Source organism: Alligator mississippiensis, chromosome 4, assembly GCF_030867095.1.
Source record: "Alligator mississippiensis isolate rAllMis1 chromosome 4, rAllMis1, whole genome shotgun sequence".
In the NCBI taxonomy this organism is placed as follows: domain Eukaryota; kingdom Metazoa; phylum Chordata; order Crocodylia; family Alligatoridae; genus Alligator; species Alligator mississippiensis.
In genome coordinates this window covers 106,144,149-106,159,554 of record NC_081827.1, presented here as the reverse complement: position 1 = coordinate 106,159,554, position 15,406 = coordinate 106,144,149, and the positions used below count along the sequence as shown (strand labels likewise).

Genomic DNA, 15,406 nt, shown 5'->3' with positions numbered 1-15,406 from the left:
GTGATATCATTCTGCCTTTCTAATCCAAGGGTTTCTATCTAATTTCTTTTAGCCCAAAAAAAGCAACGTTACCCAAAAAAAGTAATGCTGTGATAAAGCTCCTACCAAGAGTAATCAGCATAGTTTTCTATTGCTGCATGTTTTAAATTATATCAATGTTATATTTAACATTCATCAAAGAAATACATTTATATAATGCAGAGCATCTGTCATACAGAGAGCATCTGAAAAAAGACCTGAAAGTGGCTTTGAATTCACAGTGATGAGCAAACCAAAGTTAACATATACATATTAAATGTAGTTGTAATTTATTTCCCTGACAAGACAGTAAACTCACTGAATGCTTTGGTCATTCTAGGAAAGCCTTAAAATGGTTGCAGCCAAACATGGATACATCCTGTTCAGCAACTTGCTAGAGGTATGAATATATGAGTCAATGACCTGTTGGCACAGTTTTAAATGTACACAGTTTAAGAGTCAAATTGTGGAACTGGCACAGTACCTGTGAGATTAGGCTGTGTGCAGTGTGGCATGTGGACTGGCTCTCATCAGGTTATGCAGTAGTCCCAGCGTTCAATATGCTTGTCTTCCACTTGGCAGATCTGCATATTCATAAATTCTCCCCAAACTTTGGTCCTCCCATGTCTCTCTCTCTCTGGTCTCACAAGCCTTGAGGACCCATAACTGCCTCAACTATAGCCTTCCATCTCCTCCTCTGTTGTACCACAACTATTTGGCCCAGCTTTTCAAAAAAGCATCCATTACCTAAGTGTCTAAATAAGTGACCCAGTTTGCAATCAGAGATGCTGGATACTAAAACACATTTGAAAATCAGCTCACTTATTTTGAAGGCTGATAGAAACTTGAGACATCCACTTTCTTAAATCATGACTTAGCACCTAGGGAGGGGAAAAAATGCCATTTACCAAGAAGGCTCGGATGTTTTCAATATTCTCACCTCTTCACCAATGTACTGGTAGCTACAGTACAAGTTTCTGTGTGAATCCTTTGTATGGAGGTGATTTCAGAGACAACGACACTTTCACACACACTTCTTGTGTATTCCAGGATGCTGGTTTGATGAGTCTAATCAACGATCCTATCCATAAGCCAGTCACCTTGTTCTGGCCTACAGATGCAGCTATCAGAGCGCTGCCACAGGAACAACAGGATTTCCTGTTTAAAAAGTCTAACAAGGACAAACTGGTACAATACCTGAAATTCCACGTCATCAGAGATGCCAAGGTGAAGTCCTTGCAAACATTTCCAAATGATTCATAATTGCTAAGATTCTGTCCCACCATGCCAAACCTCCTCCTCTGTGAATTTTTTCTTCTACAGATTTCAGCCTGTGATCTCCCTGGCTCCAACTCACTGAAGACCCTTCAAGGTTCTGATCTCAGTGTAAAATGTGGGGATAATAATGATATTGTAAGTGTTTAATGCACCAACACATCAGGAGCCCTCATGGAACACCCTCTTTGACCTAGATATGGATCTTAGGATCCACTAGTGCAGACTCCTCTTGGCCTTTTGTAGAGCCTACCAAAGGCAGTGGTGATTCTGAAGTCAATGAATCTGTGAGGTGGTCCATATTAGCCGCTCCTAATACCCCAGCTAAGAGATCCAAAAGGTGTTGTGGGTTTTTTTAATAGATTAGATGGTTCATTACCCTTTTGAGCAATAATTTTATTTGTCATAAGACAGTATTTGCTTTAAATGACTGCCTGGTACATACCTCAAAAGGAAAATATCATAGTGGCATCATATGTAACAAATCACAATAAAATGAATAAATGCAATGTGAATATGACTCTGAAAGAAACATCAAGAGTTGCATATATACAGTAAGAGCTATATTTTATAAATTATTACTGCAGAGGTCCAAACAGTAATTAAATGCACAAATTCACTGTTTTGTGTGTGTAATTACCTATTACATGTCCATGCAGTAGTATACCCAGAAGTGGACAACCAGGGCACCAGCCCCAGGTACTGACTTAGAGAGGGTTCAAGAATGGTAGCTGCTGCCTCTGTCAACCTGGCTGCCCACAGTCACTACCACCTTTGGCCACCATCACTGCCTTTACTACTGCTGCTACCTATGCACAGAACATGCTATACCTCTGCCCAATGAACTGATTTTTCTAGTACCTGTCTCTGAAAATATGGTCCTGTGAAAATACACACATGGGATAAGGATTTCTCTTGTCAGTGTTGTGATGAAGCACAGGACATACTCTTGGAGAATAGGGGAATCATGGGGTGGTGATGTCTGGCCCCATTAGCCATGATAACAGTGTGAGGGGGCCTAGCTCTCTGGGCCCCTTATAGAGATCAGGGCCTGCACAGCGAAAAATGTTGTTGCAGTATCTGAAGAGGTAATTGGCTTAAAGACATATTTTACTAATTCCTGGAAAAAGTTGCAGAGGGTTTTATCCAGGCATTCAATGAAGTTAGCTCTTTACACTGTGACTTTCTTTTCTGGCCTCTCTCTCTTTCAGGGGGCTCTTTATCTGAATGACAGGAGATGTAAGATCATGCAGCGGCACCTGGAGTTTGATGGTGGCATTGCATATGGTATCGACTGCATGTTAACGGACCCTACCCTTGGAGGACGATGTGATACCTTTATCACTGGAAATTTCACGGTCAGTCCTTTGGCTCAGTTTTTTTTTCCCTTGAGCCAAATCATGGTCCCACCAAAGTCAGCAGTACCATTTCCAACAACTTCAGCACAATCACAATTACCTTCTATGGCTGAAACCTGGCTTTATATACCACTTTGTGTTTGTCTGGTGGACTCTGACTAGCTAAATGTACACTAAAAAAACTTCAGAAAGAACTCTTGGGTATGGCTGCACTTACACGGAGGAAAAGAGGGGGTAGGGACTAGGTCAGAGCTGACTGAAACATGTTAGCTAATTCTACATCTTTCAGCCATTTTTCCTAGTCTAGACAAGCCCATCTTATACAAATATGACTATAAACATAGTGCAAAAATTATTTTGCCCTTTTGAATAATACAAATTGAAGTTCTTACCCATAAAAGGATGGTATTAGTATCCTTGAATTACATAAAGCAATACACTACCTAGTCTGGAATCCACTTTAACACTAGCCAGTACCATGTGCCTTCCCAGGCAGGTGTTTAAATGCATCTGAGGCTGTGTCTAGACTGCAGATTTAGCATGCAGTACCTCCCAGAATGGAAGTGGCGTCACTGTCTTCTCACAGAGTTAAGGCAGCTAAAATAACAAATGTGGCCACACTGCTTCTAGTTCATAAGGTAGTGAATGCAGAATACCATGGTAATAATTGAGGGTGTCCGTGCTAGCCATGTTAAGTTTGTGATCTGAATATGCAGCAGCATGTAGGGAAACTTCTTGCTGAACCTAAATGAACTCCAAAAAGCAGAAGGATTTTGTATCTGTGAATTTTTTGGTATCTAGTATCTAAAAAAAAACAAAAAAACCCCACCGTAGTCTAAAGTTCAAAAATTGACTAGTGATTTAGATACCCAATGGGTACGTCTACGCATACATTTACTACAGTAAGCATTTTGTAGGCTGGCATCTACACATGCAGTCATTAAAGTGCAGTAAAACTCTGTGCGGACTGACTTGAGACTTAAGTTAGTCCCAAGCCAGTCCACATACACAGTGTTACTGCGCAATAATGAGTCCACACGTGTATTACTGCACAGTAACTAATTGGGCATTGTGCAGGTATCAAATTTACACCCTAGTCATCTTAAGTCGCCATATTTATTTGCAGTAAGGGCATGCATGTGTAGACACAAACCCTTACTGTGCAGTAAATTTCAGTTACTGTGCAGTAACCTAAATTACTATGCAGTAAATGTGCATGTATAGATGCACCCAACGTGAGGCACCATAAAGTAAGGCTGTGTGCAGTTTCAGTACCTGATTCGATTTGGCAGAGGTTCGGCTTGATTCGGTGGCTGAATCTCTGAATCCAAATTGAATCAGAGGACCCTTTAATCTCTCCGAATTGAATCGGAACCCTCCGAATCAATTCAGAAAGATTCGGAGATTTGGACATAGACACAGCTTTACATTTTTTTTCTACATACCTCTAAGTAGCAGGGGCTCATGAATGCTGCAGTGCTGGGGTGGATGGAGCATCCCACAGAAGCACAGGAAGCTCCCCAATGCACTCGGCAGCAGATCCAGAAGCACTTCCAGTCCACTTCCAGGTCCACCTGGGAGCACATGGGGAGCCCCTCCATGCCCTCCCAGCTCAGTGACTGGTGCCTCCTGGGTCTGAGGGGGCACTTGGGGTCCCCCCATGGCTGATCCCCGAGCCAGGGAGGTGCGGGGAGGCCCCCCAGCATGCTCCCTGGCAGACCCAGAAGTGGACCAGAAGTACTTCCCGTCCACTTCTGGGTTCGCTGCCAAGCACATGAAAGGACCCACCCCCTGTGCTCCTGTGGGATGCACCATGTGCCCCAGAATCGTACAAATCATGAGCCACACCTGCTACCTCAAGGTATGTAGAAAAAAATTTTAAAGCTGTGTCTATGTCCAAATCGCTGATTCTCCCAATCAGCATCGAATCTTCAGATTCAGATTCAGCTGAATCAAATCAGGGACAGTGATCCAAACCAGGGAATCGAATCACTGTCCCTGATTTGGGCTAAATGCAAATCTGAATCAAATAGGGCCCACTTCGCACACCCCTACCATAAAGGAGTCTACTTTGCAGGGTACTCATCATGAGGATCTGGCAAAATTTTCTGAATGACCAGTTTATCTGCGAAAATTGCTGTTTCAAAGTGACTGCCTCTTTGCAGTTTCAAATTTGGTGAATACTTTTGGCCCCCAAAATATTTTTAACATTTTTAAAAAGTCAAAATCTTTCATTTCAACATTTTTAAAATAAATCATTCTGATTTTGCATGTGCAAATAACATTTTGAGACCAAATTTAACTAAATTTAAATGCTAAAAGGTTAAAAAGCCCAAATAAAGCAAAACATTTCATTTGATCTAAATCAATGAATTGTTAAGTTTATATTTCAGTTAGGAAATATAATTTTATGTCACATCTACCAAAACTTAATTGTAATTATTTTTTCTTTGATGTCTAAACTGAAAAATCAGTTATCTGCATAGCTCTGCTTCATACTTTCTGAAAAAAAAATCAGTCTCCTTAAAGTATCTCAAATTACATTTATAGGGTGCCTGTACACAAGCCAGGAGGCTGCTCTAATGCACTGTATAATTACAGCGCATTGGAGCAGGTTCAATCAAGTCTGCTGGAGCGTTGTAATTATTGCACTTCAGTTAGGCTCCACATTTAATGTATTAACGTCCCCACACTTAAAAATTTCCACTGGGAAATCTCATTTCTCTTTCATTTCATTAATTAATGAACTTATCCAGGTGACTTATCACCTGGACAAGGAGGAAGAGAACGACGTTGTCTATCTTGACTTTAAAAAAGCCTTTGATCCGGTATCCCATGATCACCTCTTGGCTAAACTGGCTAACTGCAGCCTCAAACTCACCACGACCCACTGGGTGTGGAATTGGCTCTGCGGTAGGACCCAGAGGGTGGTGATCGACAGAAGCCAATCGTCTTGGTGCTCTGCGACCAGTGGGGTCCCTCAAGGCTCTGTCCTAAGACCTATACTATTTAACATCTTCATCAATGATGTGGACATTGGTGTCAGAAGCAGACTGGCCAAGTTTGCCGACGACACCAAACTCTGGGGTAAAGCATCCACACCTGAGGACAGGAGGGTGATCCAGGCAGATCTTGACAGGCTCATGAAATGGGCGGACGAGAACCTGATGGTGTTCAACACCGAAACATGCAAGGTTCTCCACCGTGGGAGGAAAAACCTGCAGCATGCTTATAGGCTCGGCAGTGCTACGCTGGTTAGCACTACAGATGAAAGGGACTTGGGGGTCACGATTGACCACAAGATGAACATGAGCCTTCAGTGTGATGTTGCGGCTAGTAAAGCAAGGAAAACACTGGCTTGCATCCATAGATGCTTCTCAAGCAAATCCCGGGACGTCATTCTCCCATTGTACTCAGCCTTGGTGAGGCCGCAGCAGGAGGACTGCGTCCAGTTTTGGGCTCCACAGTTCAAAAAGGATGTGGAGAAGCTTGAGAAGGTGCAGAGGAGAGCCATGTGCATAATCAGAGGTCAAGAAAACAGACCTTATGATGAGAGGCTGAGAGCCATGGGGCTATTTAGCCTGGAAAAGCGCAGGCTCAAGGGTGATCTGGTGGCCACCTATAAATTTATCAGGGGTGCTCACCAGGATCTGGGGGAACATCTGTTCACCAGAGCGCCCCAAGGGATGACAAGATCAAATGGTCACAAACTCCACTGCGACCAATTCAGGCTAGGTATAAGAAAGAACTTCTTCACTGTCCGAGCCCCCAAGGTCTGGAATAGACTGCCACCGGAGGCAGTTCAGGCACCCACTTTGAATGCCTTCAAGACATATTTGGATGCTTATCTTGCTGGGATCCTTTGACCCTAGCTCACTTCCTGCCCCTGGGGCAGGAGGCTGGATTCGATGATCCTCCAGGGTCCCTTCCAACCCAAATGTCTATGAAATCTATTAAATTAATTAATGCACCCCTTTTGTTCCTTTTCCTCCTAGTTTCTCCATTATATCTCTTTGGGAAAGCTTGTGTGATCTATATAAGGAGTAATAAAAATGAGGATTTTTCAAAGTATCTTTCTCTCTTCATTCATTTTACTACCTATGTAACAGCAGATGCTTTTCTGATACTTCAAACAGCTTGTTTTTGTTGCTATTTTTAAACCCATTTTTCCTTTTCATGACAGGGGGATTGTGCTGGCTGTTACAATAAGCTTAAATGCCCTACTGGGGCTAAGCCACAGGTAATACTAATACATTATAATATTAATTCTAGTATTACATTATAATGTTTTTAAACCAGTCTAGCCCACAGACCTCCATGCACTGTACAAATAATAAAATTACATATTTTGAAGAACAAAAGAGATAGGGAATGAAATTACTTGATTAAAGCAATCAGGGCCAAATCATTTCCTTCCTGAATGACATCAGTTGTGATTGATAGGTCAGACTTGAATGGATTTTGTAAGTGCTCCAGTGAAGTTTGGAGCAGGCTACCACATCCATCATTCCACATGAAGAATTAAGGTAATTTTTTTATGAAGCCAGGAATTACAGAGAATTTGGTGGTCCTGTCTTTGTGCTTACCAAACATCAGAAAAACCCTATCTGATTCTTCTATGTAGATCTCAGGTATCATTTTGTCAAGGTAAACCCTGCACCTAGCTTTTTTTGTGGATAAATAATTGAACCTCCAGGGCCACCCGCTTGATCAGCACTACATTTAAGAAAATAAATAAATTAAAATAATCCACAGAACACTGAATTGCTTGTGTTTTTATCCTCTTTGTGCTACATTGGGTGTTGTTTAGGGAGGGATCCAGAGATGTACTTATTACGCCTATGGAAGGAGTATAGTAGGTTGTCGTCAGGACTGTTCGTTGGTGATCTGGATTGCAAAGTGCTGCAAGGGTTACTTTGGGCGAGACTGCCAAGGTAGGGTTTTCCTCTTGTTAACTTTTGCAAAAACTTCTTGCTGAGTAAGAACCACAAGGTGACAAGAACAGGAGCTGCTATGCATGATATTGAATACTTTACTATATAAATATGCTACATTAAGTACTTTAAAAGCTGCAATTAAAAAGGTGTTGCAGTCATGACTGTGCACTGATCAAGACTGGCAAAGTACAGGGATAAGGAAGAGGAATAATGTCAAACTAATATCACCTGTGGTATAGCTTTTAGAGCCTGGGACAATATATCTGCGTGCCCTACCTGTAAAACAGGATAATGCTGTAGAGGAGGTTCCAATATATGCTTGGATATGAACATTACTACTTGTCACTCCAAATATTTAAATATGCTCAGAAAAAGACTTAAACGTTTTACCAGCAATTTTTAAACTCCAGGTTAATAAAATGAATTTTATAGGGTAAATATTGCTTTTTTGTGACACTACATGGAGCCACTTATCTCCAATTCGAAATTGATTTTAAAACAGACAAAAGAAGTAAGATCCAGATCATGTGCCAGCACTGAACACATCCTAGAATTCATCATTTCTTCACTGGCATGTGTGCATCTGGTATGAGTTCAGAGAGCATTGGGTACTAGTGGGGTTGGAGGCCTACTTGGTTTAAATTAATATGGGTTTTGAAAACTGCAGCTGCACAGAATCATTTCTAAGGCTGTTACTGGTTCCTCTATTCCTAGGTTCCCAGCCTTCTCTCAGCTGTATGAGGGTGAATGCTGGGTTTCATGTGTTTTGAATCCTACCAGGTTTTTTTTTTCCAGTTTGCTGGGGCTTTGCCTGGATTGGACTGCCAGACTGAGGCCTTAAGTCAATTCCTTCAAGTGCATAGGATTGTATGGATCCACTGTGGTCCACTCTGTGTTTTGGGAGAGGAAGGAGATAGATTTTCAAATGCAATTCAGGAATTTAGGAACACAAGCCTTGTATTCCTAAATCTCTTAAGTGCTTTTAAAAACCCCATCCATAGACATTAAGCATTAACATTTGTAATTTCAGAAAAAGATAAGTTTTACTGGAAAACAAAGAAACATCCAAATACAAAGCTGAGCAGGAAATACTTGACTAACTAGCTGTATATCCTTTCTAGCCTGCCCAGGTGGGCCAGAAGCCCCATGTAATAATCATGGCTCATGTAAAGATGGATACACAGGAACAGGGGAATGTACATGTAACCCCGGCTTCAATGGGACTTCATGTGAGCTGTGTTTGCCAGGACGATATGGCTTTTCTTGCAAACGTATGTTCCAATTCCATTTCAGAATCAATATCTGAAAATAACCTTTTTCCTTTTTTGCTTTTAAAAGTAAAAAGAAATGTTTTTATGCATCTTTCTTTGCTCTTCCCTTCCACAACTGACAGTCTTTCTGCAGCCGGTGCAGTCCTCACACTGTCTAAAAATCATTTCCAGGTATAAAACTGGCACACGGCCTTAAAATAGAGGATGCATGAGACCTTGGTGGGGCATGGACTGTGTTTTGATCACCAGCACCAGGGTGAATTTCATCCATTCTACCATCATGTATACATTTCCATTGGACATTAATTAGAAAGAGATTGAGGCTCCACTTCTTTCTCTGCCTACAGTTCAGTTTAACCAAAATATACCTTCCCCATTCCAGCCACAGTACGAAACAGGATATATTTAGGAACCGCAGTTAGAGTACTGCATGCAATTCTGGGCGCCGCACTTCAAGAGGGATGCGGATAACCTGGAGAGAGTCTAGAGAAGGACCACTCGTATGGTTAGGGGATTGCAAACCAAGCCCTACGAGGAGAGACTAAAGAACCTGGACCTTTTCAGCCTCCGCAAGAGAAGGTTGAGAGGCGACCTTGTGGCTGCCTATAAGTTCATCACAATCAATGTATTAACTCATTAACTCATGTCAGACTCATGGCACACCCCACCCCCCAGCCTGCCTCCAGGGGTCAAACAGGGATGTCAGATCCAGAACCTGGTGCTGCCTCCAGCCCAATCCCAGTGATCAGGTAGGGGACTGCCAAATCCTGGACCCTGGCGATGTCCCAAGCTGGACCCCTATGCTCAGCTGAGCTTCAGGACCCATCATGATCAGCCCCAATATGCCACACATTCAGTGATACAAACAAGCAACCATTATACATTAAACATTTTATGTGGAATATCTTTGTGGCACATTTGCCATATTAACATGCCATAAATTGGCTTTAATGGATGGTCAGCTTACTGTTAAAGGTGCAGTTAATACGTTGATTGTAACTTGTGTCAGGGCCCTTGGGCACAGGCCAACAAAAGATCACAATTGTAGTTCCCTAAGCTATGGGCTTAAATGAGACTCCCTAGATGCACTGAACTTGTGACCCTTTACAAGGGGAAATTTCACTCTAGAAAATCTTAGCACAGTGTTTGCAGTTGGGAAACTGATCAAAATATCGGGGAATGTGACACCAAGTCTTTCATGCTAAGTCACCAGATCTCAATCTAACCCAGATTGGTACTGTCTAGCGGTGAACTAAAATATATGGTTATGAATTCAGACGCCCTGATAAAAATGTATCAGTTTGCCAACTGTTGCTCCACAGTATGAATGCTTATAACTGTATATAAACTGTGGCTCTAATATAAAACTTTCATGTTTAGGAGAAGAAGGGTCAAGGAGGACTTCATAGATTTCATAGACATTAGGGGCTAGAAGGGACGTCATGAGATCATTGAGTCCAGGCCCCCCTGCCATAGACAGGAAGCCTGCTGCAGTCAAATGATCCCAGCAAGATATGCATCCAAATGCCTTTTGAATGAGTCCAGAGTAGGTACTTGCACCACCTCTGGGGGAGTCTGACCCTGGACACTCGGACTGTAAAGAATGTTTTCCTTATGTCCAGTCTAAATCGGCCTTCCAGAGGTTTGTGGTCATTAGACCTAGTTATCCCTTGCAGATCCCTGGTGAACAACTGTTCTCCCAGATCCTGGTGCACCCCCCTTATATACTTATAGGCTGCCACCAAGTCCCCCCTGAGCCTTCTCTTCTCCAGGCTGAAGAGTCCCAAGTCCCTCAGTCTCTTCTCATAAGGCTTGCTCTCTTGGCCTTTGATCATGCGGGTGGCTCTCCTTTGGACTCTCTCAAGCTTATCCACATTCATCCTGAAGTGGGGGGCCCAAAAATGGATGCAGTACTCCAGCTATGGCCTCACCAAGGCCAAGTAGAATGGACTTCTGGCTCTATATTCTTGAAGGGTGCATATTTCACTTGCTTATAAGAATCCAGAACCCTTTACAAATAGACATCAAAGAGTTAAATCTTGTCATTATTGGGGTTTAGGGCCTTTGCTACTGACTTCTGTTTGGCCAGAGTTCTTCCAGAGAATCAGAAATGCTTATAAATCAAAGCCCACATCCTCACTTTCCTTTTGTAAAAAGGGATATTCTAGTCTAGTGAGAGGTACAAACAGAAGATAAAACTTCTTTAAACATCAAAACACAAAGAACCCCTAACAGTAAGGTTTCTTTAAAAGGTACTAGTTCCATACCTTGCTGCAGGGCACAAACAAGGGAAGAGTTACTCACAGTGAAGTAATATACTGTGTCCCAGGTTTCAATACATAGGGAAAAGCAGGTGGAGTCCATGCTATAAAAACTAACAGAAAATGTCAGGTTGATCAGGAAACATGAACCAGGGTTGTGTATCAGGTGACTTTAAGGAAAGGCTCAAACCCCAGGTTTGGCAATGTTGACAATCAAAAGCCAATCCTACGCTTCTCTCCAGATACAGCTGCTCACCGAGTCTCTAGTTTGTGACTGCTCAACCTCTGCATACAGTCTAGGATCTTGTTCACAAAACATCCCAGCTGTCAAGCTGGTCTACTACTCTCTTTGTATCCCCACTAGCTAAAGGGCCCTTGACCAAGTTAGGTGGAGCTGGCAGCTGTTCAGCCTGGATCTCCAAAATAGGCCATTAACCCATTGTTGCTGTGGTCCAATGTGAAATTCATTTTCTCCATCACAATGAGGGTCTATATTTATTTTCTTGTATGCATTGACACTTGTTAAAGAAAATGCATTCTTGCTAACTTGTATTGTAATAGATGACTTAGGACATACTTTTCTAGAGAAATATTTTCCTTTCCTAATTATTCTGTTAACAATCAATCTGCCTTCCTTTTACAGCTTGTGAATGCACGGCCTATGGACAATGTGATGAGGGATATTCTGGATCAGGACGATGTTTCTGTGAGACTGGATGGACCGGCCAGTTCTGTGATACCAAACTAGGTCTGTCTTATCAATGGAATCTGTTGCATTAAACAACAGATTACAGCATTTCCAGCAAGTTTAACCTAACTGGGGTTTTCACAGAGAGAAGGCAGTTTAAAAGAATAGGTTATTGGCATCAGGAATCCTGGCTTGTGCAGGATAAATGCTGAGAGAATGTATTGCTTTGGGTGTCAGCAAGACAGGAACTTATAAAATGTATTCTGCCAAACTATACCATCATTGAACTGTACCTAAAGAAGATCTACTTTTCCTCTAAAGCTGGCACTTTGTGAACCTGTTTGATGAATGACCATCCAGTGCATAAAATAAACTAAAATTAACAGTTAATACACTATCATAGAAGTGTCTGATGGGAGCTCAACTCCATTTAAATTAGTAGTGGTTTAGAAGACCACATATGGAGGGAAATCTTGGTCTGTGCTGGTACTAACTCATTTACTTCAGTAGTTTCTAATTGTTTCAGTCAGCTGTATTCTGTTCACTGAAGTAGGAGTTCAGTCCTTTGAAGTCCAAAGCAACTGAAGCAGAGTTGGAGTGTTGCTGTAGCCATGACAGTTAGTCCAGGAAATCTGCCAGAAGCAAGGGAGTTTTCTGTTGATATCTTTTATAAAGGAATTGAAGGGGTTTCAGACCTGACCTTGCTAATACTGAATTATACTAATAATCCCTTTGAAGCCAGTAATGGAATGTCCATTAGCAAGGTCTACCTATCTGAGTTAGGATTTGTAGCTTTTTTAGATAACCCTCCCACAACTATTCCAAACTATGATTTTCACTTGATTTTTGGGTGTATAGAATCCTACTAGGTGCTGACCTCGAACTGCTCCCAATACCAGACTTAACTACCAGGAGGATCTCTGCTTCCTTGTATTTGGAAACTTAGGCAACTGAATGGGAAGCTGACAGCAGCAGTGCTGGGGATTTTCATTAATATCAATACCAGCCAACAAAAGCCTGACTTGACAGTGACTGGGTTTCACTAAGCTAGTCCATCTCCCTGCTCTAAAGCAGGAATGATCTTTAAGGAAGTATTTTTATCAGCTCCATGCTGGGACTGCTCTCATGACTCCGTAACCACCTGTGGCAGATTATCGCATTGTCTACGTGAGGAAACAGCACAGTGTAATGTACCAACCACAGGGCTGAAAGTTCATAGTAGAATTCTGACGCCATATCTCACATTGAGTTGCTATGTATCCCCCTCCACCCCCTGCCCCAGAGTGGCTTCATCACTCTCTTTCTGCCAAATAGGGATGATAATTACCTACCTAATTCACAGAGATGTTAGGAAGTTTTAAATAGTGATTCTTTATGACATCGTTATGGGATGTCTTGAAAGCATTAAGTGCTAGGTGTGTGCAAAATGCAATGATACTAAATGAATGTATAGTTCAAAAATCATTCCTAATGTCTAATTTAAAAACTATCCCCCTCTATAATATCAGGCTGTTATTGTAAGTATAGATCAGCAACGTGAAGTATTTGCATCAGATTAGTATCAAGGTCTAGTGTGGTTGATGCGTGGAATTGGAGACTTATTCCATTCCTTGCTCTGACATTTTCTTGCTGGGTGACTGTGTCTCTTCACCCTTCTGCTTCCCTGTATAAAATGGGCATAATGGTACTTACCCATATTGCAAAAGGGCTTTAGGATCTATGATGGAAAGTAACTGCATGGGCAAGTCTACACATTGCCCTATGGCGACATAGTGACACGTTACGTTACCATATGGCGCAGTATGGCGACATAGCAATTATGTGGGTCTATACATGATTGGCAGCTACATCCCCGTATTAGCATGCTCCCCCATTGTAGTATGCTGCTACGGCCACGTAGTAGCAAAACCTAACCATGCCCCACACACAGAGCTCAGTACGGACACCATGGGTTAGTGCTGCACCAGTTACTGCACCATAGGTTAGTGCTTCCTATTGAAAGTATCAAAGCACGGCACCACAGCAACATTTCCATATGGCGATGTGTAGACACGCCTCATGAGAGCTAGGCAGTATTATGCTGAGTAAAGTGAATCTTTCCTTAGGTTTATGAATTAACACGAAATGTATATGAGTTTTCCTTTTATGATGAGATAGGAGTATGTTTTAACTACAGTGCATCATTTTCATCACAGCTCTTTTACATTCTTCCCAGTTCTGCCACCCGTATGTTCACCTAGTTGTTCCAGTAACGCTGTCTGTCAAGAAAACAATATATGTCAGTGTAAGCCATTTTATGAAGGAGATGGAATCACATGTACAGGTGAATTCTTTTATATCTGTTAATGTACAACTATTAACCAGGAGGAAATGCTTGCAAAGAGGGCCCTGAACCAAAATCTACCTTCAGAATACAAAGACTGAAAGAAAGAAAGAAACAATGTTTATATATTTTTCTTCAAAAAGTATGAAGTGATTGTAATGGGACCTTCCCAGGTATAAGTTAGGCAACATGATAGGCAATTGTATTTGGGTATGCAAGGACCTCAGTGTTTTCCAGTTCAATAATTTGTTTGCAACAGTCTTAACTTGATGACTTTAGACAAGAGAATAGTGACTGTATTACTTGAGAAAACGTGTTGTTATTGGCTAGATCAAGGCTATCCAACTTTAAAGCAGTCAGAGGCCACATGCCCCAGGTCTGCATACCATAGGGGCAGCATCAGCAGGGGTTACAGGCCACCCTACACTGCAAGCCCCACATATGCAAGAATGTGTAAGAATTTCCCCCTCCCCGCCCCTGCTGTACCATGTGTGAGCAGACCCTCCATCCCGTTACACCATGCACATGGCTGCTCTCTTAGCCCCACTTCACCACATACATGAGTAAGCATTCCCCCAGAGATGAGATGCCACACTTACAATACCTTCAGCTCCCTGTGGGTTCCCCAGTGCCACCACAGCACACAGGTGTTCTTGATTGCCAGCACTGCAGGCCAAACTGCACCGTGTTGTCCTGCCCCCTGGGGCAGAGCCATGCAACAGAAGCTAGGGGAGCCCTGAGACCCTTGCTGCTGCTGCAGCCATAGCAATAGGGGTAATGGCAGCCTGGTAGGAGTCTGAGTGGGGTACACCTTAATCCTTGTGTGGTGCCAGTTGGACAGCCCTGGGGGCTAGATCTTCTCCACAGACCCATAAATTGAAAGAGGATGTGGCACCAGTGGCTTGCTCTCCATAGAACCTACAGAGGTTCCCCCTGGAAGAAAAGTATGGTCAGACACTGGAAGGAGTGGGCAGGATGGAGATAAGACCAGAGAGAATACATATTATTACCCTTACCTCCAAGCAGACGTTAACCAGAAAATTTAGTCTCCAAGATCACTAGGAACCTCCATGGCCATGGAGTCTGTCATACAGTTAAGAAGCATTGAGGACATCAGCACCAGTGCATATCCCAGCCTCTGAGGAAGCCTTGGGGAGAGTTTTTCTAAGGAATAAGATTGAGGGTGGGGGACTTGCCCCACTGCATTCTGCAATGATGCAGAAAAGTATCTAATCCTCATGAAGTTTTCTTTACAAAAAGGTGTTTTGCTGCAGC

At 42.4% G+C, this 15,406-nt stretch overlaps 1 protein-coding gene across 2 annotated transcripts in view; it reads left to right on the top strand.

Moving 5' to 3' along the window:
* Positions 1–15,406, top strand: part of STAB2 (stabilin 2) — a 138,923-nt gene that overhangs the window by 104,779 nt on the left and 18,738 nt on the right. For both annotated transcript variants that reach the window (XM_019489317.2, XM_014608426.3), the window contains 9 exons: positions 359–418; positions 1,069–1,245; positions 1,342–1,431; positions 2,505–2,651; positions 6,835–6,891; positions 7,462–7,585; positions 8,710–8,859; positions 11,764–11,868; positions 14,024–14,131. In XM_019489317.2, the coding sequence (XP_019344862.1) occupies positions 359–418; positions 1,069–1,245; positions 1,342–1,431; positions 2,505–2,651; positions 6,835–6,891; positions 7,462–7,585; positions 8,710–8,859; positions 11,764–11,868; positions 14,024–14,131 (1,018 nt within the window). The remainder of the gene's footprint in view (positions 1–358; positions 419–1,068; positions 1,246–1,341; positions 1,432–2,504; positions 2,652–6,834; positions 6,892–7,461; positions 7,586–8,709; positions 8,860–11,763; positions 11,869–14,023; positions 14,132–15,406) is intronic.